Consider the following 27,835-nt stretch of genomic DNA (forward strand, 5'->3'; position numbering starts at 1 on the left):
TTTGAATGAAAGAAATTTACGTGAACAAAATAAAAATCAACAGTGGAGACTCTGCTTATGGATACATTCACTAGATTAGAAATGCATTCTCTAAATTAGTTAATAGCAGAACTGGATTCTAACAGTATAACTAGAGCTATTTCCCTGGAGTCTTAACAGATCTCCGAAGTGTAGCGTGCAGTTAGCTGAACCTTGCCTTTTTCACATATGGTAATGGCAGTGGGAGAGATGATTACAAATGCCTTGCCAGGTCCTTGAGTATTTACTCCCTTGTTCCAAAATAGATTAAAAGATGAAGGGCAGTCTCCTCAAATGTTTCACGAAACATAGCTAGAAGGTCCTGACTTCTGGCTGTTTTATGTCAGGAGGGCACTTCCATTTTACAGCTGACATAGATGCTGCAGACTCAGTAGTAGCTCACTTTGACGTTCCTTCCGGGCCGGGGTCGGCTTCCTTTTGTATTTTTAACAGCTAACTTCTCCTGAGTAATTAGAAACTTAGCATCTATAAAAAGCAGATAAATGTGAAGAATAGCAATTTTATTTCCCACTTCAAAATTTACACAAATAACACATGAATATTTGTTGTTACTTTTTTAAAAGCAAAGCAAAACTTGAATTGTGTAGTCCTTTTTCAGATGTTTTTCTTCCCCCATACAAATCCTACTCACTTTCTCTATGGGTCACAGGTATTAAGTAAGTTTGGTTTATATTGTTTGACACTTTAAAAATTCATGGTTTTTTTTTATACATATAAGAATATATTCATTTTAAAAGTTAGGGTTTTTTTGCTAAATGACAGTTTGTAGGTCTTGCCAAATCAGTACAGTAACAACTGCTTTGTTACTAAAACTGTATAGAATTCTATAGTCTGGATAAACCAAAATATCCTATTGATGAACATTTTAGATTACTTTTTAATGTTTCGGTATTACCTATATGGTCAGAGTGAACACACAAACACAGGTGTACATATATATATACACAGTTTTGTGCTCTTGGGAGTGTATTCCCGTTAGATAGCTTTCAAGAAGTGGAATTGCTTAGTCAAAAGATTGGCTCATAGAATTGTGATATTTACTGCCAAACTGTCCTTCAGTAATCTCTCACCAACTGCTGTAAGAATCCATACTTTGCCATACTGTCAGCATCAGTATACAATACTATTATTTTTAATTTTTGCTACTTTAGTTTTAGTCAGTAAGTATTTAAATAGATACTATATGATAAGCAAAGATTGATACAAGTGAGTAAGATACATATAAGATTCCCTTGCTCTTAGGGAAGTCCTCAGAGATATAGACTATATGAAAGTGAATAAATAATACACTCTATAGATCTTTATAGATCTTACTCAGCATCATTAAGAAAGAAGGGGTTGCTGTGATTGAGGTCAGCAGTGACCTATCTTCCCTTCAGTGGAGACAATATAAGTTAAGACTTAAAGTGTAAGAAAGAACCAAGCATTTGAAGAGTTAGGGAGAGTTTTCTGAGCAGGGAGAGCTTAGTAGACCTAAATACTTTTGGTGCAAGAGCCTGGTTGTGTTTTAGGAATTTGAAGAAAGCCAGTGTGGTTAAAGCATAGTGAATGAGTGGTATGAAATAAAATCAAAGAGGTAGGCAGGGCCAGGACATGCAGGACTTTGTAGTCTAGATTAAGGAAATTGAATTTCCTTCAAAATAGGAGGTCTTTTTAGGATTTTGAGTTGGGAAGTGACACTAAGAGATTATACTTATTGTGTGGAAAATGAAAGGGAAGGAGGCAAGAGTAGATGTAGGAGGTTCCTGCAGCAGTGCAAGGGAGAGATGATGGCATGAAACTCAGGGTTGTGGTGGGGAAGATGGAGAGGAGCAGTCAGCAGCATATATTTTGAAAAAGAGCCAATAAAACTTGCTTGTATTGGAAAGTGGTTAAGGAAAGAAAGTAGTCAAGGGTGATTCCCAAAGTTCTGATTTTGGCATTTGAATAGACATTGGTGGCATTAACTGGGCCGGGAAAGGCAGAGAAAGATTTTGTCAAGATTTCTGTTTTTGACATGTTCAATGAGCCAAGTTCAAAGGACTGGTCTGGACTGAGATATAAATTTGACAATTTTTAGTTTAGATATGTATCTAAAGCTATGGTATTGAACGAGATCACCTAGACAGAGAAGGTAGGTTGAGAAGAACTTACAAAATTTAGAAGTTAGGTGAGATACGAGGAACTAGTCAGGAGACTAGAAGGGGCAGCTTATGAACTATGGGAAAAAGCAAGAGGGTGTGCTGACATAGAAGTGAAAGGGGGAGTGGGTAAAAAAGAGGAGTGTTTGGTGATGTTGGATACTGCTGAGGGCTTAACTAAGTAGATGACAAAAAATTCCATTACGTTTAGCTACTTAGAAGTTATTTGCAACTTTGAGAATAATTTTATGGAAATGTTAGATATGCAGACTAGAGTGGTGTGGTTTGAAGAGTGAATGGGGATTTCCACTTCTGGTAATTTGGTAAACTAAATACTTTAAAAGGGGCTCTGTGCTTTAAAACGAAAGTTTATAATTTATACGTTGGCTTGGCACTCAGCCGAGATGTTGCTATTCTGCTGCCCCTGTCTCCCACCCCCATCTCAAAGAAAGAAAGCCACCCTAAAAATAAAAATCATACCTCATGAGGTGACCCTTGGGAAGTAAGCAGTCCGCACTGTAAACACAGGATTTCGCGGAGGGCAAATGCTGATAAGTGGTGCTGTAGTGTGGAAAACAAGCCCTGTGCCCCTGCAAGGAGAGGGAGGTGCAAACTGATCCTGAAACTCTGTTACGCTTCTGGCCTTGGAATGATGCTAAACGGGGATTAAATAGGTAATACCCGTGTGTCTCCAGCCGAGGGCAAGTGTAAATCATCTTTAGAGAAAACCCCTCCTCCATTTAGGCCCATAGGTTTTTAATGAATTAAGATTCCATCAAATATGAGCACAAAGTCTAAGATTGTTTAACATATCAATAATATCACTGTTAGTGAAATTCAGTAAAAGACAAGCAACAAGATCAGTTCCATCTTGGAATTAGCAGAAACGATATAAATTATGTGTATGAAATGTTTAAAAACTAAAAGATGAAATTGAGCAAGCAAGAGAAACTCTTGATGAGACTCAAAATGATGAGGCATATTTGAAAAACAACCAAACAAAACTTTTATAAATGAAGAATGGCTGTTTACACAAATGCATGAGTAGACCAGATTTGAAGAGTTGAGAGGAAATTACACAAAATGCCACAGAGACAAGAATATAAAAAATATGAAAGAGATTTGAAGAATATAATGAAAAGATCTAATAGACATCCAAGAAGGAAATTTTAGAGATTAAATAGAGGAGAAACAATATTTGAAGAGATAATGCCTAAGAATTTTCCAGAACAACAACAAAAAGATTTAAATTCACAAATATTAAAAATTATGTGTTTCCATTATCTACAATCAGGAGAATTATAGTGAAATTATAGAACACTAAAGACCAAGAGAAAAATCTTAAAAGCAACCAGAGAGAAATAAATAATCATACACAAAAAAACCCAATTAGATTAAGAGATTAAATTAAAAAGCTATAGTACAATTATATTAATGCTACTAATTATAGCAGGTACTTTAATAGAATTTATTCTGTGCCAAGTATTATTTTCAAGTTTAAAATAAAAAATTTTTAAGTAACTTTTTAATTGTGCTAAAAACATAAAATGTAACCATTTCTAAGTGTACAGTTCAGCAATGTTAAATAAATTCACATTGTTGTATAGTAGACCTCCAGAAGTGTTTTCATCTTGCAAAACTGAAACTCTGTACCCATTTCTCCCTCCCTCCTTAGCGGCCACCATTCTACTGTCTATGAATTTGACTACTTTATATATATAAGTGGAATCATACAGTACTTATCTTTTCTGTGACTAGCTTATTTCACTTAACATCATGTCCTTGAGATTCATTCACGTTGCAGCCTGTGACAGAATTCTTTCCTTTTTAAGGCTGAATAACAGTCCATTGTATGTTTCTCCTGCATTTTATCTATCCACTCACCCACTCATGGATGCTTAAGTTGCTTCCACCTCTTGGCTATTGTGGATAATGCTGCTATGATTGTGAGTATGCAAATATCACTTCAGGATTTTCCTTTCAGTTCTTTTGGATATATACCAGAAGTGGGATTGCTGGATTTAAGTCCTCTTATATTTAGTAAATTTGGATCATCAAGCACCATTGATTGAGAAGACCATCTTAATAAATGAATCTGAATGTTAGCTGTATCTGACACAAATCAGTTTTTCAAAAGAATCATTGTTTTCTGTGTAGGCATACCAGTTATGAAAAAATGAGGATTTTGTTCTTCCTTCCTGTCTGTTCTCATATTTATGCTTTAGGAACTATGTATAAAATTATCCACAGCAGCATTTTTTTTGTAATGGAAAATTGGGTGGTTTTGATTTTTTTTTGCTATCAGTAGTAGAATGAACAAATAGTTGTAATATAGTCACATGAGCTGTTAGTATTTTACAACAACAAGAATGAATGAACTTGCAGTCATACACCACTGTAAAAATACATTGTAAGTATATTCTATTCTTTGAAGAAAGCTAACCACAGAAGAATACATAGTATATCCTGTTCATAGGCAATTCAAAATGTGAAACTTAAATAATAAACAATTTTGATATAAACATATGAAAATTCATAAAAGCAAGAGAATGATCAACTTTTAAAATTCAAGGTAATTTCTACTTTTGAAGGAAAAGGGAAGAGATTGGGTAAGGAAAGAGAGCCGGGGTACTTAAAAGATAGTGGTAATATTCTTTTTACTAGTGCACATTATACCATTGTTCTTCATACCTCATTTTGAAAATATTCTGTTACTGTTCTTTTGTATGTACTCTGTAGTTGATAAAAACAACTTTTCCAAAAAGAATTCATAGCCAAAAAAAAAAAAAAAAAAAAGTGGTAAAGAAGTAGAGGCAGCTTTTTGAGAATTTTTTATGGAAGAGATAAGGGAAATGAGATAATGGTTGGAGGGTATTGTGGGTCCCTTACGGGTTACTGTTTATTAGTGTTTGAACATCTCGTACACTTTACTTGTGCTTCCTTTCTGAAAACTGCTTTCCAGGTCTTTTGCCCACTTTTGATACTGGATTGATGGTCTCTTACTGGTTTGCAGGAGCTCTTATATGTTATGAATACTGTTGTTTTGTCTCATATGTATGTGTCACCTATCTTCTTACAGCTTGCCACTTGTCTTTGAATGTTTTATTTATGGAGTTTTTGTTGTACGGAGCTTCATATATGTGTGCATCAGGTGTACTGTTGCTCTGTTACTCATAAAGCCCTGAACTGTAGTACTGTTTCATTCAAATTATTTCACTTCTAGTGACAAATAATTTTTTAAATATATTTAGCTCAGAGAAAATAATGAACTACATTTTGTCCTCTTTAAGCTGACTGTATTCTCTTCATATCATCAGTTGTACTTTAGAAATTTTTTTCAATGAAACTGTTACTCTTTCTTGAAGGTTTCGACCAAATACTAGAGAGCTGTGGTGTTACAATGCGGTGGTTGCTGATGCCAGACTTCCCTCTGCAGCAGACATGCAGTCCAGATGTAGTATTCTAAGTCCTGAACTTGCCTTACCCACAGGATCAAGGGCTCTCACCACCCGATCTCATGCAGCTTTGCACATTCTCGGTAGGGTTGCTTTTTGATGATCAGCTAATTTTCATTAATATGTGCTGAGAATTTATTTAAACAAATATTTATTTTGTGTTTCATTCTCTCATGTGTTAAACAACAACATGCTAGGTGCAATGTAAGTTAAACCCTCTAACTTTAAGAGGTTTGTCAGTCCCACAAACACCAATATATCAGACTTAAACCAACACAATTCTTATATGCCCAAATATGAAGCATTCCTGAATATAATTTCTAGCAGGCAGATTTTTTTTAAATAATGTTTTTGTTCAGCTTAAATATATAAACTTTAGAAATGCCGATGGAATATTCAAATGAGTGATTATAATATTTAATTTACATTCATTATTTTAAAATAACAAATTCTACAAAATATATTTATATAATTATGAATTTTATACATATTACTTCTGTCTCTTTTTATATAGCACAGTTTTCCACAGCACATCAACTTCATTTCTATTTAATTTATAATGTAGCATTTTTTCAGAGTATATATGTATTCTGTTTGTAGAAATTTTATACCAATCCACATAACTACTTATTTTACGGCTTTTTTTAAAAATATTTTTTTATTATATTATGTTAGTCACCATACAGTACATATTTTATGGCTTTTAAAAAGGATCCTTAAAAAGACTCATTTATGCTCATCTAAAATTTGCAGTTGATTCCTAAGTATAATTACATATCATACATATAAGTCCTTTTTTTTTCTCAATTTTCTTATGATAATCATTGTAAACATCCAGAACTTGCATTAATTAAGGTTCTCTCAGGTTGCTGTGTCTTCCTCAGATAGAACTTTAAGAATCTAATAGTAATTTCATAAAAGGAAGAACCTCGTAAAGGCTCAACTTTTCAAAGATACGGTTTTTTGCAAAACATTGCATATAGAATGTGTTTAAATATGATAATTACCCAAACAGAGGAGAATTCTTATTGGTTGTAGGTGTTCTTTTGTGAAACATTGTTTAAAGTTTGGAATATATTTATTGAGCACACTCAGAGTTTATTATTTTAATTTATCCCCTACAGCATCTCATACCGTCAATATAATGGGAAATTTTAATTTCGAGGAGTTGAATTTTTGTTTGTTTGTTTTTAGGTTGCCTTGATACCTTAGCAGCTATGCAGGATTTAAAAATGGGTGTTGCAAGTACAGAGGAGGAGACTCAAGCAGTAATGAAGGTTTATTCCAAAGAAGATTATAGTGTAGTAAACAGGTTTGAAAGTATGTATATTTATGTTTAGGAATATTGTCATATAAGTGAAATATATATATATATATAGATATAGATATTTCACAACATAAATTATTATTTGTATCTTCTAGGTCATGGAGGGGGCTGGGGTTACTCTGCTCATTCAGTAGAAGCTATACGTTTTAGTGCTGACACTGATATTTTACTTGGTGGCCTTGGTCTGTTTGGAGGTAGAGGAGAATATACTGCTAAAATTAAGGTAAGCGGTTTGTTGACACTGTTGCCCTTTTTGTTTGAAGGTGTTGGTTTTGACTTAGTTTATGTTTTATATATATATATATATATGTGTGTGTATATATATATATATATATATATATATACATATATATATATATAATAAAAAAGGACTTGAGGAAACATTGCTAAAATGTAAAATGGGAGGAAATGAATGGAAAATGATTTTTAAATAATTTTAGGCTGAAAGAGACTAGTCCATCCCAGTCCTTTGTCTTGAACTTTGTAGTGATCTAGGAATAGACCAGGACATCCTTGATATGCCTCCTTTCTGTTAGCCACTTTAATGATGGGAGCACAGCTGTTTTGATGCAGGGACATTTTGATGTAGCTTAAAAGTATTTAGCATTTTTAATGCCAAATACTGTGTAAACAGACATGATTACCCTAAGACAGGGACTAGGGATGAAGTGAGAGATGGAATATGGGGTATGGATTTCACTGGGTAGACAAAATAAAAATAATCAAAAGTCCTCAGTTTTTTATAGTTGTTCATCTCAGAAAGGGTCTGCAGTTATTCCAAGCAAAGGGTGTGCTCATTCTTTAAAAATTTACTAATAGCTTGAATGTTCTGCGTCTCAAATTAATCTGATTTTGCCTTTAAAGTAAAAGAGAGGGGCGTCTCTGTGGCTTGGTCAGTTAAGTGTCTCTGTGACTCTTGGTTTTGGCTCAGGGCATGATCTCAGGGTCCTGAGATTGAGCCCCAAGTTGGGCTGTGCAGTGGGGATGGAGCCTACTTACGATTCTCTCTCCCTATGCCCCAACCCCCCCACTCCCACTCATGCATGCAAGGGCATGCTCTCCCTCTCTCCAAAAAAAATTAAAACTAAAAAAAATTAAAAATAATTAAAAAATAAAGTAAGAGAAAACTCTATAGTTTGTGCCTTAATTTCAATTCTAATTAAATGCTATCTGTTTAGGAGATCTTTTCTTCTCTCAATAATATCTAAAAATTATATTAATATGTTAAAACTCCCTTACTATTGGAGCTCCTGGGTGGCTCAGTTGGATAACCATCTGCCTTTGGTTCAGGTCATGATCCCTGCGTCCTGGGATCGAGCCCCACGTCAGCTCTTTGCTGGATGAGGAGTATGCTTCTCCCTCTGCCCCTCCCCCTGCTCGTGCTCTCTCTCTCTCTCTGTCTCTCAATCTTGTGCATGCACTCTCCACTCTTTCTCTCTCTCAAGTGAATAACATCTTTAAAAAAAAAAAAAAAAAAAACTCCCTTACTATGATGGCTTTTGAGTACACTTCCCATAGAGGCCCAACCAGAACTGACAAACTTTTAAAAATATTTGCTTAATTCTGACTATAATTGGAATACACACGCTAAAGAAATATAGCTAATATATAAATTAAGAAAGAAAAAATTTAAAATCCTTAGAGTTATATAGAGGATAGGGATGAAATAATAATTAAGGACACTTGTAGCATAGGTAGGTAGGTAGATAGAAAAGAGAAAGAAAGAAAGAAAGAAAGAAAGAAAGAAAGAAAAAGAAAAAAGGGAAAATAAAACTGGTTTGGTTTTTAGCTTATTTCAGAGCAACTGCTTTCAAAGGGTTATTTGAAGATGTCTTGATTTTAAGCCAAGGTAAAGAATTAAACTCAATGATACAGTGCTAGTTGGCAATTTCTAGTAAGTTGATCAAGAAGATATATATTTTTTTTCTGTCCCTGAAAGGTTTTTTGTTTTGTTTTGAGAATATTGAACACCATAGTGGCCCTTATCTCCAGTAGTTGTGGTAAAGAAGTATGTAGGCCTTCCAATAATGATGTTTTTATATTAAGTGTGATTTCGTTTTTCCAAGTCTCAAATCCTCTCTTACTTTTCCCATTCCCTGGAAGTGAACTTGCCTTTGAAATTCTATTATTAATGAGTAGACTAAGGTTTTCCAACAGAAGTCTTTTTTTTTTTCTCCATTCACTTCTTTAAGGTACACTTTTTTTTTTTTCTAGCAGTGAATCTCTTTATTTTTTTGTTTTGTTTTCATATCTCTGGTTGTTTCTTCTCTTTTGTAGGTTTGTCCTCTTCTAGTGGCCACACTAGATGTTGGAGTTCTTCTAGGCCCATGCCTAGCCCCTGTTTCTTCACTCTATATTGTCTCCTAAACATCCTCTTCTAAGCCTGAAGTTTAAATAGCCGTCAGCATACCATAATGCCCAAATTTAGATCTCCAGCTCAGACTTCTTCTTTGACCCATTTTCATGTAAGTGCTTTAAAGGCATGACAGTTGTTGGTCTTTATATTGCAACTGAATTCATGCTCTTTCCCCAGAATGTGGCTCTCTTCCACTGGTTTGTCTCTTGAATAGTACCAGCCACCATACACTTGTTACCCTAAGTCAGAAACCTAGACGTTTTTCTTGATGGGTCTTCTTTTATCTCTTTCCTCCTGCTAGAAGACTCTTCCACTACTAACTACTCTGGGCAACGGGTACTTGTGTACTAGGTGACTAGCCACCTAGCTGGACTCTGTACATAATTCTTAACTTTCTGTACTTTCTATTTCCATTCTCTCTCTTCCCATTCCTTCTTAAACCTACTCTCTTCAGGCTTCTGCCCCCCCCCCCCCCGCCACGCTACCAAAACAGCTCTTGTCAAGGATGTGAGTGATTTCTGATTGCTGAAGCCACTGGTCAAGTCTCAGTCCTCATCTTCCTTAACCAGTCGACTTAATTTAATCCTATCAACCCCTTCTTTTATTTACTGTCTTCACTTGGCTCCCACGATACCACGCTTGGTTTTCCTCCTGTCTCACTGACTGCTCTTCTAAGTCTCAGACCGGTTACTCGTCATCTTCCAGACCTCTACCTGTTGGAGTGCCGGAACTCAGTCTTGGACACTTTTTAAATCTACTCATCCCCATAGTGATCCAGCCTTATGGCTTTAAGTATTTTTTCTCTTATTACTGAACCTCCAAAGTCATATATACCGCTGCCTATTTCACTTCTCCACTTGGATAGCTAATAGGCATTTCGGATATAACATATTCAACACTAGGCTTCTGGTGATCTCTCTGAACCTGCTGTTCTCCTATTTTCCTCATCCCAGCTCACTGACTTAGAATAGAATTAGCTTTATTCTTCCCACTGCTTCCACCAAAAATCTTGAAGTCATCATTGCCTTCCCTCTGTCACACCCCACATCCCCTTCAGCAGCAAACACTATTGGCTACACTTGGAAAAGAAATCCAGGATCTAACCACTTCTAAAAACTGTCCCCAGTACCAAGTCAGTCTAAACCATAGCCATTCTCACCTGGATTATTATAGTAGCCTCCCAACTTGTATCCTGCTTCTGTCCTTGTTCCCTTTTGCCTATTCCCAATACAGCAGAGAGATTTTCTTAAAATGTACACCTGAGTCTGCCACTCCTCTCTGTTCAGATTCCTGTAGTGTCTTCTTACCTTAGATTAAAAGCCGCAGGCCTTAGAAGGGCCCACAAAGCACCATAGAACTGAGCGCCATTATCATTCTGACCTTTCATTATACTAGCTGCCACACTGGCCTGCTCTTTTTCCTCAGACAACCCAGGCATAGTCAAACTTCAGGAGCTTTGCATTGGCTACATCCTCTGACTACAACTCTTTACTTCAAAACCTGTGTGATTACTTCCTCATTATCTTCAGGTCTTGACTCTCTGGTGAGCCTATTTAAAACTAAATCCTTTCCCTTACCCACAAACTTACTTACAGTAGCCCCCATTTTTTTGTTTGCATTGTTCACACCTATATGCCAAGTGTCTAGAATTGTGCCTGGCACACAGTATGTGTTGAGAAATATTTGTTGAACATAAGGAGGGGAGCCAGGTTAGGGGAAATCATTAAGGACCTGTATTTCATGCTACAAAGAAGGAAACGAGAAATCCTTGAAGAATTTTAGGTTACAGAGTATTTTAATCAGATATTCATATTAAAAAGAGTACTAGGCGTCATTAAACAAAAGCAAAACCTCTCAGCTTTGTGGAGTAGGGGCCAGAGCAAAGAGAGAATGGAGATAAGAAGACTGATGAGTTCTGCTAGTAACAGTGAGCATGCTAGAACTGACAAGCTTTGGTGCCAGCAGTAGAACAGATATAGTGATGGCAGAAAGATACAAAAAAAAGGATTATTCCAGGTTTTTAATCTGAGTGAGTAGGTGCGTGATAGTGCCATTAATCAGAACAGGGAAAGCGGGAGAGGGGAGTGAGTCCCTTCAGAGCTAGTGAGATCCAGCTGGTGGCGGGTGGTGGGTGGTGGCGGGGGAGCGGGGGCAGGATGCAGTCACTGTTGAGAACAATATCAGAGCTGGAGACAGATTTTCAGATCATTAGCATATAATTGAAAAAAATGAGACATCTAGCGTAGTAATTGTCTGGTAAGTTTTAATGCTCCATTCTCTTCAGTGTTTTAACTGCCTTTATGTAGTTCACCTGCTATAATTCTCCAGAGAAATAAGGGGTTTTTATATGTATTGGTCCATTTTTAAAGAAAAAAGTTCTCTTTCTGATAATTCTCCTTAATTTTCACTTAATTTCCTCACTTTTCCTCTTTGATATCTTCTGTCTTATCCTTTCCCAGACTGTCTAGTCCTCCCCTTGTTTTATAACTATTTTCTTTTATACTCTTCATCTCTCCTTTCCCCATGCCATATTACCTTGACCTACTTTTTTGGTTACCTGTGTTTTTAAGGATCCTTATCTTCTGTTAATTCCTTTGTCTCTCCATAGCTAACACTTTTGTAGCCTTTCTTTCTGGGTATTTTTTAAGTGTTCCGTAAGTATTACTTCATGTAATTCTCACAATTTCTGTGAAGTAGGCACTGTTAGTATCCATCTTCCTTTTATGGATGAGGAAACTGGATCCCAGATCTCACAAGTTGTAAGTGTTGAAGCAAAATTCTTCCTCATTTGAAAGCTCACTTAGATAAAATGCATTGGTTGAGTTCTCTCACCTCCTTCACATGTTTGAATTTGGTATACAGAACAGCTTGGAGCATTTGCTATAAATAGATAAATATATAAATAAGGAAAGCGGAGATTAATGTAGACTGTAAGTTTCTTAATTTAAATGTATAGGTTTGTGTATTTAACATTAAAAAAGCAGGCATTCTGATTTTAACATTCTGCAGTGTCCAGCACATTATTGGAAACACACAAAATTATAAATGTATTATTCAGCAGGTTTGTATGACTAAGCGATTGGACATGATGTGTTTTTTCCCTTTCCCCAGCTGTTCGAGTTGGGTCCTGATGGAGGAGATCATGAAACTGATGGAGACCTTCTTGCAGAGACTGACGTGTTGGCTTATGACTGTGCTGCCAGGTAAAGATTTCCTTATCACTTGGCATCATCCTCACATGCTTAATGTGAAAAATTCGTTGTAAGTTAAGATACATAGGAAAGCTTTTTTAAATAATCTGTGATCAGATGCTTGAATTAAGTTGTATATTAGGTAAGTGTTGCATTTAATAGGGCTGCACTAAAACTAATAGTATTTTCCATATTTGTATTTTATAAGATAAATTGTTTCTCCATCGAAGATAAGATGAAAATATACGTATATTTTGCACACTTTTGTTTTCATGCATCACTTAGAGAGCATCTACTGTGCTGACTTTCTAGTGATGTCATACAGTTATTTACTGCCTGTAGCAGTATGTCTACAGTATCAAATAGTCATAGAGGGCCACAATTCAGATCACTTGTGTGCCGTGACGCTATGCCTGTAGTATGTGTTTGGTTATAACGCACTTGGGGAGGTGGCCAGCTTTTACTGAGAACTGTTAGAATAATAGGTTTCCTGTTACCAGAACCTGGATGTTTATTTAAAGCTTCATTAAAAGTATGAAGAAAATTAGCTTTTATCAGTCCTTTCTGTGTAATCCCAAGAATTATCTCCAACACTGTTAATGACAAGTTAGTGATTTGAATCAGAGGATATAATGAGGAGAAAAAAAATAAATTGAACCTCATAATAGTAATAATACACTGTACTTCCCAGTAATAACTATGTTAAAATCTTGTGTGTTATACATAAGCTTTTTGCTAGTGAAAATATGTGTTTACTAAAAATGGTAGTAAAGCATTAAGTTTGCTCTTAACAGATAAATACTTTTGAGAACAAAATAGTAAACCCAAAGAAAATTTTTACTATTTTTCACTATATGCATTCACCAGTATCAGGAGATATTTTTTTAGTCTTTTTTTGTGTGATATACAAATAAAGATTAGGAAAATTTTAGGAAATTAGTCGATTAATTTTTAACAAAGCATTAAGATGCCATTGTCATTTCATATTTATTTTTGAGCATATGATTATGAGTCAAAAATACACTGCTTCACGTATAGAGAATCATCTAGATTTTATTCATTTCCCTACTAACAAAGCCCAGGTTCCTAAGGCTAGCATTAAAGGACTTCAATAATCTTTTACAGCATGTTTTTTAACTTTCTACCTACTGTGCTTTTTTATCTGTCTTAATGTTTTAACCTAACTGGACCCCTTTTCATTTTCAAGCCCTATTTTGTACTTTCATACCTCTACAGTATGTGAATTCGTTCCCTTCCTCAAATACCCTTAATTCTTTTCTCTATCCCAGCTATAACCACTATACTCTATTACCTAGAACCTTATAACTTGTGTATATCTTTATCATATCTCCTTATTTATATACATTGTAGTTTTCTCCTTCAATTTTAGTAAATTTTTTTGTGTGGTTACTGTGTGACAGGCACAGATCCAAATACTTTATCTGAATTTCCTCGATCCTCAGAACAATGCTGTCATCTAGACATCATCTTCATCCCTATTTTCAGATGAAGGAACTGAGTCACAGAGAGGGTGTAATAGCTTGCCCAGAATCACACAACTAGCAAATCATGAAGCTGAGCCTTGAACTCAGGCTGACTCCAGAACCATTTTCTTAATATGCTTCCTCTCACAATACTTGAAAACTAAAATTCAGGGTTTCATTTTCCAACTAAACTGCATGTTTTTTTTAACAATTAAAAAATGTTTGTGTTATTTTAACATGAGAGCTTTATAACATTTAAGCAATTTTTAGAATTCAAGGTGAGGAGTGCCATCACTGTGACACAAATGACTATTATTTGTATGTTCCTGTCAGATTTTTAAAATTTTTTTCAGACTTTTAATAGAAGGTTTTTAATGATGTTCAACAAGAATCTTAACACAATGAATTTCACGTTTTGTTGATAAAGGATTTAAAACAAATAAATATATGTAACAGGGAAGTGCAAAGGCATTGTGCTAGCATTAAAATTTTTTTCAGACTTTTAATAGAAGGTTTTTAATGATGTTCAACAAGAATCTTAACACAATGAATTTCACGTTTTGTTGATAAAGGATTTAAAACAAATAAATATATGTAACAGGGAAGTGCAAAGGCATTGTCTTTGACTCACTAATTTTTGTCTTAGAGAAAAATATGCAATGATGTTTGATGAACCAGTTCTCTTGCAAGCTGGCTGGTGGTATGTAGCATGGGCTCGGGTGTCCGGACCTAGCAGTGACTGTGGATCTCATGGACAAGCTTCTATTACCACAGATGATGGGTAAGCAAAATGTTTAAGTGTTACTTAAGGAATTCTCATTTTTGTCAGCGGAATATTGTTTTAGCAGCTCAGAGGTCTTCCAGGAGGATAAAAATGTCAGTGAGACTGCCAAACATTAAATTTATGCAGTCTCATGCCAGATTAAGGTCTAGTCAGAACAGGGAGAGAATAGGACTGCTACACTTTGCTCTTGTCATTTGTCATTTGTATGTATTTCTGGGTGTTACATCATTTAAGAACTTATTACCAATTAGAAATTATATATAGTGACAGGAAAAGTGAGGCATTTGGAAACCATAAAAATGAAATAAATACTTGCTATAAAATTTGACAGTGCTTATAAAAACAGTTTGTAAATTTCAGAGTTTTAGCAATATGAGATAGTACAGTTTTAATAAGATGTAGGGGGAGATTTACTGTTTAAATTTTATATATAGAGTGCTTTTTAGTTTATACAACACTTTCATATCTATATTCTCATTTGATGCCCTCAGCAGTTAATTTTGTGGAGCTGTTATTAGCTCTTTTCCACTTGGGAATAGAGAGACAGGAGGTGAAGTGATTTGTTTTGCTGCACATCATATCAGTACTGTGTGGCAGGACCAAATCTGGACCTGGAATCTCTTGACTCTAACTCCAACCTTCTTTATTCTCTGTCCTCTGGATTCGTGTGTTTAAAAGGACTGTCATTTAGAAGAGAAATTAAATTTACTCCTTACTCTTCTTGAGCATAAACTATTTGAAATGAGTAGAAGTTATGTAGTAGTATTTTTTGAATAGTGTTGTTTAATTCGTAACAGAGATTACCAAAAACAGAACAGACTAATGAGGAGAATTCTTTGTTCCTGAATGTTCAAGTAGAATGCCTTAGAAAAATTAAGTCTGCTGTAAAGTATCCCTTTTCAGGCTTACTCTAAGATTGTGTGCTAGCACTGGGGAGACTGCCTTGATCCTGGACTGTGTGATTCCATATGCAGTTAATTGAATTTTGGAATATCACAGCAGTTTGAAGCTAAAGCTTATCATGTGTACGGTTGAGCAGATTTTAAACTGTTTGTAAGTTGAAATATTTTGGTAAAAGCTTATTGTTCTGGGTCAAGTTGAGTTGGGGGGACTAGAAGTGGCAGGACAGCTGCTTACCCAGCAGTTCCTGATCAGGTTTAATTCCTTCATTTTATTCATTAAGCCGTTCAGAGCTTGAACCAAAATAAAAACAACTCCTTTTTACCTGTGTTTTTCCTTAAAGAATGAATCTCTGTTCATTAACCTAAGATTTGAAAACACTATTGTCAAATTTATTATTTTCTTTCATGGATCTTGAATCATGTTGTGTTTTGGTATCATTGTTATTTTTTCTCTTCTTAGGGTGGTTTTCCAATTTAAGAGTTCAAAGAAATCGAATAATGGTACAGATGTTAATGCTGGTCAGATACCTCAATTATTATACAGGTATTTAGCATATTTGTAATTAATTAATATTTAGTCCTTTGTTATAATCATCTAGGGTACTATAAAATATAAGTGACATAATGAAAGAAATTATTTGAAGCATTCAGCAAGTTATAATATACCAGTAGAAATATAGCTCTTTTTAACAAAAACACAATATTTTGTATATTTTTAAACATCTACATTGAGCTTAATTTTAAACTTTACCTCATAACTCAGATTATCTGTATTATGCCATTAACAGTATTTTAATAACTTATTTTTTAATCTGGGTTTTCATACCCATTTCAAAATATTACAAAGTAATAAAAATGTGTCTTAGAGAAATGATATTGGGGTTTAGATGGGGACTTCAGATGTAGGCCTGATTGATTTGCTGCTGTCTTATGTTTCCTGTTTGTACTGTGATGGAATGAATAGAAAATCCCTTACTGCTGAGGGGTGCCTGGGTGGCACAGTCTAAAGTTAGGTGTCCGACTCTTGGTTTCAGCTCAGGTCATGATCTCAGGGATGTGGGATCAAGCCCCACTTTGGGCTCTGTGCTGAGTAACTTGTAACTCTCTCCTTCTTCCCCTCCCCCTGACTCTCTCTCTTTTTTTTTCTCTCTCTCTCAAATAAATAAATCTTAAAAGAAAAAGAAAATCTCTTACTGCTGAAAAATTTCCTCCTTTTATTTGAAATACCAAATAATAACTTGTCCATGTGATAATATTTATTATATTTATAACATTTTTTAAGAATTTTAATTACTTCATGTTATTTGAGACATTTATGGAAGCATATGCCTATGTATCTATCTATTTCGAGTAGATTACTGCAATAATATTTAGAATGAAGAATTCAAATAGATATAAACCCTCACTAAAAAATGTCTTTCTTTGAGTAGTAAAAAAATCTAAAGAAATACCTCTAGAACAGTGACTATCTCTCATGTCTTGCTTCTCTAGTAATCACTTTAAGATTCTAGGTGGTATAAACCTCACTTTTCCCAAGTGGAGATTTTTGTTTGTTTTTATGCAATTTATTATAGTTAGTATTTGTAACATGTAGCATTATGAACATAGCAAGTTGCTCAGACTACTCCTGGGTACACTGGTGGAATAACTTCTTAATAATGTAGCACTTAATATTTAATAGTAGCATATTTTGCTATTACAAAAATGTATATTTTTAAAAGAAAAATGTCATTGGACTTTTCAACATAAATTTGTGTGTGTCTGCTACCTTCAGACTTCCAACCAGTGATGGCAGTGCCTCAAAAGGCAAACAGCAAACCAGCGAACCTGTGCACATTTTAAAGAGATCTTTTGCAAGAACTGTCTCAGTGGTAAGCCATTTTTTAAAGTTTCAGGTTTTTTGTCCAATGTTCCGTTTCATTTTGATGTTTAGCATTTAGCCACTCTTCTAAGAGTTTATCTCAGTGTTATGAACTCAGATTTGGTTTTTCCTGGGCCAATGAGTATGCCGTTTAAATAATGGAAAAATAGAGATGTTGGCTGACTTTAACATGAACTGATATAATTGGTGGGTTTTCTTGTTAATCATGTATGAAGACATGCTGAAGGAGTTAAAAAGTGGAAGAAAAAGTTAAGGCTGATATTGACAAAAAGTGCCAGCCTAATGCTTGAGGAGCTAAATAGAAGAGTTGTGTATCTAACTAAGGATTCTGTTGAACTACCTGCCCATCCACATTCTACATTTAAAGACATGCTACATTACTGGGGTTGCCCGTGTAGAATGGAAAGCCAACATGATGTAATTGAAAGATCATGGGTATGTCTGCCCAGGAAGTCTGAGTTCTTGTTCTTTCATTTATTAGTTGAGCATTCTTATGCCAGTTATCTAAATAAACTGTGTGATAGCATCATTATGAATTTCTAATGAGACAAGGGATACAAAAATGCTTTTTAAATTGTAAGGTACTATATGAGTGTGATTTATTAATATAGTTGGTAGTTTTTCATGTGCGTGAACTGTGTAGGATGAATGCTTTTTTGTCCTCTTTTTTAATTAGCTTTTTAAATCATAGGATTAATACACATTCCTGGTTGGGAAGAAGGTGGAGTGAGGATAAAACTATATTAAAATTATACTAAAGTTCTTTTCCCCATCACTCTATTACTGTTTACTTTTTGATGTATATCCTTCCAGACCATTTTTTATACATACAGAAACTTGTTAGTCTATGTCTACAGTATGCTATACAACTTCCTTGTTTGTTTGTAAAGATAAAGTTTTACATCTTCCTTTTTAAAATTTTCGTAGTATTAAGGACATAATCCATGTTAGTATATTTGGCTCTGTGTTAATCTTTTTCTTGTATTTGCACAGCATCCCATAGAATAGTTGTACTCTTAATTTATTCAACCCTTAATAGTCAAAGGACTATTTGTTTCTTGTTTTTTACTGTTATGTCCTTCCATATGCATCTTTGATTACTTATGTACTTAAGTGAATATTTGTACTGGAAGTGTGCTGATTTAAATTTTGATATATCATGCCAAATGACCTTCCAAAAGATCTATGGTAGTTTATAGAGATAGTTCTTGCAATAAAAGATTACAAGAACTTTGGCCTCTTGGTATCTTGGCATCCTTTTAGTATTAAGATCAGTTTGATATCTTTTGATCCAAATAAGTCTCTTGACTTTGTATGTCTTTTTCAGTGATCCCTTTTTCTGGGCTTAATAATTTTTTGATATTTATGTCTAAGTGGTTTTGTGGTCATTAGGTAATTGTTATCTTTATGTAAGAAATGTATTCAACTATTTCTTTGAAAAGCTAAACTATCAACTCTTATTTTTGGTATTACTATACCAGAGGACTGGAATTTGGTGGGGATGAGGGAGTAAGTGCTTTGCTTTGAGATGATCTAGTATTTGTCATCATGTAAGTATGGTAAGGCATGCAGTACAACTAGAGCTGAAAGGGATGCTTACTACCCTAAACTTTAGCCTGTTGTAGAATTTAAAAATCTAGTTAATTTTTATCTTCTATTAACTTGCTTATCAAGGGTTGGATGTAGTTTGTAGGGTAAAATTTAATATGGAGACATAAAATAAGTTGATACTATCACCAATACCCAATACTAAATAAAATATTAGAAAATTATTAAAGTGTTTTAAATACTTTTGGCTTATTTATATAATACTACAGGAACAGCGTACAGTTTAATTTTGCTTTCAAGTAATTGTGTATTTGTAAATGTTTTTAATTTTTTCCCTTACTTGTAAACTAGATAGGTTGGTAGCAGGGAAACAAAAATGTATTTTTAAATAGGCAAATATGGGAGTGCCTGAGTGGCTCAGTCGCTTAAGCCTCCGGCTCTTGGTTTTGGCTCAGGTCATAATGTCATAGGTGGTGAGATCTAGCCCCAAGTCGGGCTCCATGATCAGTGCAGAGTCTGCTTGGGATTCTCTCCCTCTGCCCATCCCCTCACTGGCTCGTATGCTCTCTTTCTCTGTCTCAAATAAATAAATCATTTAAAAAATAAATAGGCAAATATTGAAGAATACTGTTATTATACATGCCTAACTACTTTACTTTTTTTGTCAAGCTTCAAAGATGTTCCTAATGGTAATTTGATAAATGAACTAATAAAATATCCATTATTTGGGCTAATCAAAACTAAGTAAAGAAGTTCAAATAAAGTTTTGAAGTTCAGTGTCATCTTTCCATTTGATTCAACCTATGGTATCATTTGAACTAATTGTTATCTGTTTTTTGATATTCTGGATTAGGAATGTTTTGAGTCATTGTTGAGTATTCTTCACTGGAGCTGGACCACCTTAGTTTTAGGAGTTGAAGAACTTAGAGGATTAAAAGGATTCCAGTTCACAGCTACACTTCTAGATCTAGAGAGACTGCGCTTTGTGGGTACCTGTTGTCTCAGGTTATTGCGTGTCTATACCTGTGAAATTTACCCGGTATCAGGTATGAAGCATGTTTTTAAATTACTTTATGGAGAAAATACTGGGCACATTGGGAAGGTCTGTATAGGGATAGCCAAGAGTTTAAGATCCCCAGTTGCCTTTAATCTTCTCCTAAAATGAGGGGAGAAAGTCATCCTTATGTATTTACTTACCAAGAATAAAACAGATTACATGTTATGTTGATAACAAAAAGTCATGTTAAGCTAAAAAATACTCTAATAAAGTATTATTTTAAACAGATTCGGTCAAATAGAAATTTTTCGAACTACTCATTTGGACTTGAATGCTGAAACCAATGTTTTGGCTCCCCCCCCCCCCACTTAGATTTTTAAAAGAAAGAATCTTGGACCACATTTAATCTCTATATTGTTTCATTTCTAAGTTCTGAGTACTTGTAATCTTTAGCTGTATAGGAAATTACTTGAATTATATTGAATATCTCCATGCATATTTATTATTCTGTTTAATTAGCAGTCTGCTTTGTTCCCTCAAAGCTACAGGAAAAGCGGTTGTGGAAGAAACTAGCAAATTAGCAGAATGTATTGGAAAAACCAGAACTTTGTTAAGAAAAATTTTATCAGAAGGAGTTGATCACTGTATGGTGAAGTTGGATAATGATCCTCAAGGATATCTCAGTCAACCCTTGAGTCTCCTGGAAGCTGTCCTTCAGGAGTGTCATAATACCTTTACTGCCTGTTTTCATTCTTTCTACCCAACTCCTGCCTTACAGTGGGCTTGCCTTTGTGATCTGCTGAATTGTTTGGATCAGGTAATTTAAGTTTGTAAAATGTTAGTTGAAAATACAATATATTACTTAATACTCTTCAAGAACATAAAGTGCTGTTACCTCATTCTTTCTAACTTTAATAAAAGGTAAATTAGGACATTGGTTTAGTATGTGTGACTTAAATAATCCAAGCTGAAGGACAGTTTCTTTCTGTTTGCTTTATCATTTTTAGTTATAAAATCGGCAGGTACATTGTGCAGCTGCTCATTTGCTCTTTGAATCTGTGAGTGAGTGTGCGCATGTAGGAGAGCAAGAACAATCATGAGTGTGTGTAAGAGCAAGGATAGCGCTAGAAGGGCAGTTTCTGCTGCCCCCATATCTGCAGAACAGTCAGGAGAGAGAGCTGTGAGTGAACTTGCTGGCTAATAACAGCACTCGTTCATGAGGAAACTGCAAGCCTCATAAATGTGTGTGCTCCAAATCACAGTTTCAAAATACTTGAGGCAAAAACTGATAGAATTAAAGGGAGAAAAAGACAAATTGACAGCAATACTTGGAGACTTCATGGCTCCTCTTTCAGTAATTAATAAACAAATAGACCAAAAAATCGGTAGAGAAATAGCAGATCTGAACAACACTCTCAACCATGTTGGCTTTATTGATATTTATAAAACAAAATGCAAGTGCAGAATACATGTGATTTTCATGTATACACATCATCTTCACAAAGATAGATCATATGCTAGGCCATAAAACAAACCTTAGTAAATTTCAAAAGATTAAAGTTAAAGAGTTTCAGACCACAATAGAACTAAATAAACCAACAGCAAAATATATTGAGAAAGGCATTAAATATGTGGAAAAGAGACAACACTTCTAAGTAACCAGTGAATCAAAGTAGAAATCCAAAGGGAATTAGAAACTATTTCATACTAAAAGAGATAAAAGTATAACATCAAAATTTGTGACATGTAGCTAAAGCATTGCTTGGAAAGAAGTTTATTTATACTTTTAAATGATAATACTAGCAAAGAAGAAAGGTTTAAAATCAGCGATCTAAGTTTCTACCTAAAGAAGTCAGAAATAGCAAACCAAAGTAAGAAGAAAGTGATAAAGATGAAGGAAATAATAAAGATAAGAGCAGAAGCCAGAAAAGTAAAAATAGAGAAAACTGACAAAGTTGAAAGTTGGTTCTTTGAAATTAAAACCAAATTAATAAACTCCTAGCAAGCTGACTGAGAGACAAGAGATAAAGAAAAAACACAAAATACCATGATCAGGAATGAAACAGGGAATATCACTGTAGACCCAACAGACTGATAAGGGAATATTATGAACAACTTTATATTAGTGACTTTAGATAAAGTAGACAAATATCTTGAAAAATACAACTTAACCAAAACTGGTACTTTAAGAAATAGAAAAATCTGAACTACCTTATATCCATTAAAAAATTGAATTTATTATCAAAAACTTCCCCACTAAGAAAACTACAGACCCAGATAATTGTCATTGGTGAATTCTATTAAACTTACCAGAAAGAAATGATATCACTCTTTTACAAATTTTTTCAGAAAACATAGGAGACAACATTTCCCAGCTAATTTAGTCAAGTTAGCCTTATTCTGATACCAAAACCTAAGATATTAAAAGAAAAAATTAGTACAAACGTTACTCAAACATAGATACAAAAGCTCTTAACAATATTATCAAATCAAATCCAACAATATAAAGAATATCTCACACCCAGTAGAGCTTTTCTTAGAAATGCAAGGTTAGTTTAACTTTCAAAAATCAGTGTCATTCACCATATTAACTGAATAAATGGAAAATTTTATAATCCTCTCAATAGATAATGAAAAAGGATTTGGCAAAATTAGCACTTATTCAGTGATGAAAACTTCTCATCAGACTAGGATTTAAGGAAACTTCTTCGATCTAGGATTGTAAAGGATAAGGAATATCTACAGAAGAATTTACAGTTAATATCATACTTAATGGTAAAATATTGAATACCCCCCTAAGTTCAGGAACAAGGCACAAGGTGACTATTCTGACCACTTCTTTTTAACATTGTAGTGGAAGTTCTAGCACCTTCTACTCCCCTAAATTCACTGTCCCCACCAGGGTATCCTGGCCTGTTTGAAAGATATTCCAGTGATGACATCTGGGTAGGCAGCGTTGTTTTTATTTGATTATTTACTATTTTTTAAGCTATTTCCGTACTGAGTTTATTCTTGGTATTAAACGTGTTTCATTGTGGCAAGAACACTTAACATGAGAGCTACCTCTTAACATGTTTTGAGCATGTAATATGATATTGTTAACTACAGGTACAGTGTTGTACAGGAGTTCACCAGCTCTTACTCATCTTTCATAACTGAAACTTTATACCCGTTTAACACCAACTCCCCATTTGCCCCTCCTCCCAACAATTCTCTGCTTCTGTGAGTTTGACTGTTTTAGATACTTCATACAAGTGGGATCATGCAGTATTTTGTCTGTCTGTGACTGGCTTATTTCACTCATTATAGTGTCCTCCAGGTTCATCCATGTTCTGTTGCAGAGTAGTGCATTTTCCCAGTTTCCTGGGACAAGATTATTGCCTGAATTAGTGTACAACTTTCTCGACATGTGCAGTCTCATATGGTTGTTTTCTTTGCCACTGAACAGGTTACAGGCAGAATAACTTTAACAAATGTTGGTTTAACAGATATGTTACTTTTAGCCTGAATTTATAACACAGATGTTTGATAACTAAGTAAAGTGTACACAGTTTTTTGTGAATTAGGATATCCTGTCTTGATAAGTTTTTATATTTTGTTAAAAAATCTGGGGTGCCTGGGTGGCTCAGTCAGTTAAGCATCTGCCTTCAGCTCAGGTCATGATCTCAGGATCTTGGGCTTCCTGCTCAGTTGGGAGTCCGCTTCTCCCTTTCCCTCTGCTCTTCCCCCTGCTCCTGTTCTCTCTCTCTCTCTCTCAAATAAATAAATAAAAATTTAAAAAAATTTACAAGTATGTTACTCATTTTTCTGAATAAACCATATAATGTGATGACATAATTTTGTGACCTTAGTGAAATGTTAATATTATTATAGTCGCTATTGAGTATGCAACGTTAACATTAGTGAAATGTTTCAGTAGCACCAAATTACAATTTAAATTATTTATTATTGGAGGAAAGTGGCTTCAGTGCTTGTTTACTGGACATGCCTTAGATATATACTGATTGATGTCATTCTTTGAGCATAGTACTAAAGAGGACATTCTTTGAGCATAGTACTAAAGAGGACTCTGATTCTGAGGATACATAAAGTCGTTGATTTGAGAATAGGAGGCTGATTTTTCCTGACCATATTTAATAATTTTTCCATCTTCAGTGGGTAGTAACTTGAACAGTTGTGTTTGAAAGTATTGATATAATTAAATCCCATAACACGACACTTAAAATGAATCCTAGAAAATTTTGGAATAATTTAAAAAGTTGTTTACCTTTTATATACCCCAAAATGTGACTTATATTGATGCCATATTTCTTTGGTGGATGCATATTTCTGTTTTTAAAAGGATATCCAAGAAGCAAACTTCAAGACCTCAAGCAGCCGATTGCTTGCAGCTGTTATGTCTGCTCTGTGCCACACTTCTGTTAAGCTGACTTCTATCTTCCCTATTGCATATGATGGAGAAGTACTACTACGATCAATTGTTAAACAAGTTAGCACAGAGAATGATTCAACACTAGTTCACCGGTTTCCCCTTTTGGTAGCACATATGGAAAAACTCAGCCAGGTAGGTCTTTTTCCTAAATATCTTTTATATTGAACCAATAAAACCACAAACGAGGGTATATTTAAGTTGGTGCTTATTCTTCTGTACTGGTATTTACCAAATAAGTATGTGTTTCACAAGAAGAGCTAAAATTCAGGGGGAATAATTTTCTCATGTTTACCCATAAATCTGCAATATTTTTTTCTCTAATTTTTAAATTTTGAATGAAACCTAACCTATAAAAAAAAATGCAAGGGTTATGCAATAAATTCTCACATATTTATTATTTGCCAAACCATTTGAAAAGTTGCAGATACTTTTATATTTTAATATTTTAGATTGCCAAGATAGAATTCGAGGGAAAGAAATACATTTTTGAAACATTTTTTTCTATAACATTTTGGTATGTTAAACATTCTAAAACAGTCACAGTAGTAACCGTTTCTGGTTTATTAGAAAGCACTATAGAGAAAAATTAACTTAAATATGCAAGAAAACCATATATAATATCAAGTCGATGAGAAGTAATATTTATTTATTTATTTATAAAGATTTTATTTATTTATTTATTTGACAGAGAGAGATACAGCCAGCGAGAGAGGGAACACAAGCAGGGGGAGTGGGAGAGGAAGAAGCAGGCTCCTAGCAGAGGAGCCTGATGTGGGGCTCGATCCCAGAACGCCAGGATCACGCCCTGAGCTGAAGGTGGACGCTTAATGACTGCACCACCCAGGCGCCCCGAGAAGTAATCTTTAAAAGGAAAGCCAAGAAAAGCAGTAGAATAAAGAATAGTTATCCTAATTATTGTACAATAGCAATTTTCTGTTGACTGAAGCAACAGAAACATGAGAAAATTGTAAGTGACATATAGAAAGGACAGCAGCAGAATGGGAAGAAAATTTACAGTTAATATAATACCTTTGTAGAATTACAGTAGAAATAATAAGAGTAAATATAAAAGGGACTTTAGAAGTATGCCAGCATGGGAAAAATTTCAGCCTTACTAGAAACTAAATGTGAATGAATTGAGGTACTGATTTATTTGTAAAAAATTAGGAAAAATGATCTTTTTTTCCTCTTATTAAGTCCTACTCTGGCGAAAACTATGAGGAAACCTACTAAATTTATAGATCGTTTCTCGCATTATGTAATTAGTCTAAGTAATCTTTTTCTTTCAATCTTTCAGCAAGTATTTATTGTGTATCTACTATTTACTGGGATAATAATTAGATACTAGTTGAGACAGGAGTAAAAAAGATAAACACAGCTCTTGAATTGGCAGGGCAGGGGGTGTCTATAACCTGGAAGATCTTCTTACAAGATAAATTGTCAATTCAGTATTAGGTGTGGTGAGTATTTGCAAAGGAAATTATCCAAGGGAATAATTGAAAGACTAAAGCTTTATGTGTATTTTATTAAAAGGAAAAATGGAAAACTTTAATTAGAGCCTTTGTATGTTCATTGCTAAGTGAAATAGTTTAATTTGGATGTGATAGAAAATGTGATAGAAAAGGGCTCAGCCTTTAAAAATAGCCATATTTTTAACATAATATAATAAAAAATATTTAAAAAAAAAAGAAAAGGGTTCAGCCTTTAAAAATAGCCATATCCACATTTAATATCAAGGGTGATGTTGGGGCGCCTAGGGTGGCTCAGTCGGTTAAGCGTCTGCCTTCGTCTTAGGTTATGATCTCAGGGTCCTGGAATTAAACCCCACATTGGTTCCCTGCTCAGTGAGGAGTCTGCTTCTCCCTCTGCCCCACATCCCCTTCCCCCACCGCCGCTCATGGTCTCTCTCTCTCTCAAATAAGTAAAATCTTTAACAAAAAAGAAAGGTGACATTTTTACATTTTAAATTAGAAAATCAGAAACCAAAGTATATATACTTTATGACTATAGTATACTATGATGACTGTGTAAACTATGTATGCAAACGGCATATGTATTTTGTAATATGTATGTAGTACATATTTTGAAAGAGAATACTGAGAAATGAAAATAATGGTTAGGTGATAAAGTTATGGGTAATTCTGTTTTTCTTTTGGAATTCTCTTTAGTGTTACAATATTTTCCTTAAAAGTGTAGTAGAATTTAAAAATATTTAAAAATTCTCAGAACTAAAAACATTTGGTAATTATTGGTAATTAATAATTATATGTCTTTGTTAATATTCTACTAAGATAGTATGTATCCTTCTATCCTCTTAATAGATATTGCAGGATTCTACCATTTGGGTGTACCATAATTTAGTTAATCTTTTCCCTCTCTATATATACATATTTAGATTATTCCCAATATTTTAGTATTTTAAACATGCTGCTGAAAGTATCATTGACTACATTTTTATGCCTACTTGTGATCATTTTTCAGAGTAAATCATCAGGAGTGGAAAAATTCTTAAGTAAAAGTAAAACATCTTAAGACTTTACTACAAATTGTCAAAATGCCCTCCAGAAAGCTAGTGTCAGCTTGCATTCCCCACCACTGGTGAATGAATTCCTTTTTCTAAAATTTAAGTGGCTAGTGATGTGCATTTGTGTATATGTATATTTTTTTGATTCTTCAGCTAAAACATTGACACTATTAACTCCATTTTAAGATTATATGGGAAGCTTCTTGTATTAATCTTGTTAGTTACTAACTAGAAACTAAGTGGGTAACTAGATAAATACACTTCACCCATGCCCCTAATAAAGCCCCTCCAAGATTATTGGTTATGGAATACAGTTGGGGATTGAGTTTCAGCCAAAGCTGATTTTCTGAGAAGTTCCAAAAAGTAAAGTTTCTGGAGAATCAAAGTGATGTAAGGGATAGAAGAATTATAATTTTAACAAAATCAGGAATTGATTATTCTAAAGGCAGGAAAACTAATTACATAAGAAGTTGATGTGTTATGGTAATCTTATTCAAATGATAAAAGAAATAATTTAAAGATGGAAGATTATCTCTAAGTGACTTTTTGTTCAGCCTAAGATTGTACATTAATAAAGATTTGTAATAATGCTTGTGATGATTTTAACTGAAAAGTTACTTAATTTCCTGTCATGGGTTGAATGTACACTCATTTACATATTTGACTTGTCTTGGGAAGACTGATTTAACTTTAAAGACGCTTTTCTACCGTGAGATTTTATGACTTTATGAAATCTGTTGTATTTGTTACATACGCTGTATCTCATAAAGCAGTATGGAACGTCAGTGTTGTGG

General features: G+C 34.3%; 1 protein-coding gene across 15 annotated transcripts in view; it reads left to right on the plus strand.

The window, feature by feature from the left end:
• Positions 1-27,835, plus strand: part of MYCBP2 (MYC binding protein 2) — a 253,255-nt gene that overhangs the window by 101,646 nt on the left and 123,774 nt on the right. For all 15 annotated transcript variants that reach the window (XM_045810935.2, XM_087865058.1, XM_087865059.1 and 12 more), the window contains 10 exons: positions 5,525-5,697; positions 6,809-6,934; positions 7,037-7,164; positions 12,409-12,500; positions 14,619-14,753; positions 16,119-16,202; positions 17,433-17,529; positions 19,942-20,134; positions 20,628-20,902; positions 24,428-24,649. In XM_045810935.2, coding sequence (XP_045666891.2) covers positions 5,525-5,697; positions 6,809-6,934; positions 7,037-7,164; positions 12,409-12,500; positions 14,619-14,753; positions 16,119-16,202; positions 17,433-17,529; positions 19,942-20,134; positions 20,628-20,902; positions 24,428-24,649 — 1,525 coding nt within the window. The remainder of the gene's footprint in view (positions 1-5,524; positions 5,698-6,808; positions 6,935-7,036; positions 7,165-12,408; positions 12,501-14,618; positions 14,754-16,118; positions 16,203-17,432; positions 17,530-19,941; positions 20,135-20,627; positions 20,903-24,427; positions 24,650-27,835) is intronic.

The sequence above is a fragment of the Ursus americanus genome, chromosome 10 (genome assembly GCF_024610735.1).
Source record: "Ursus americanus isolate L20-20 chromosome 10, mUrsAme1.1.p, whole genome shotgun sequence".
In the NCBI taxonomy this organism is placed as follows: domain Eukaryota; kingdom Metazoa; phylum Chordata; class Mammalia; order Carnivora; family Ursidae; genus Ursus; species Ursus americanus.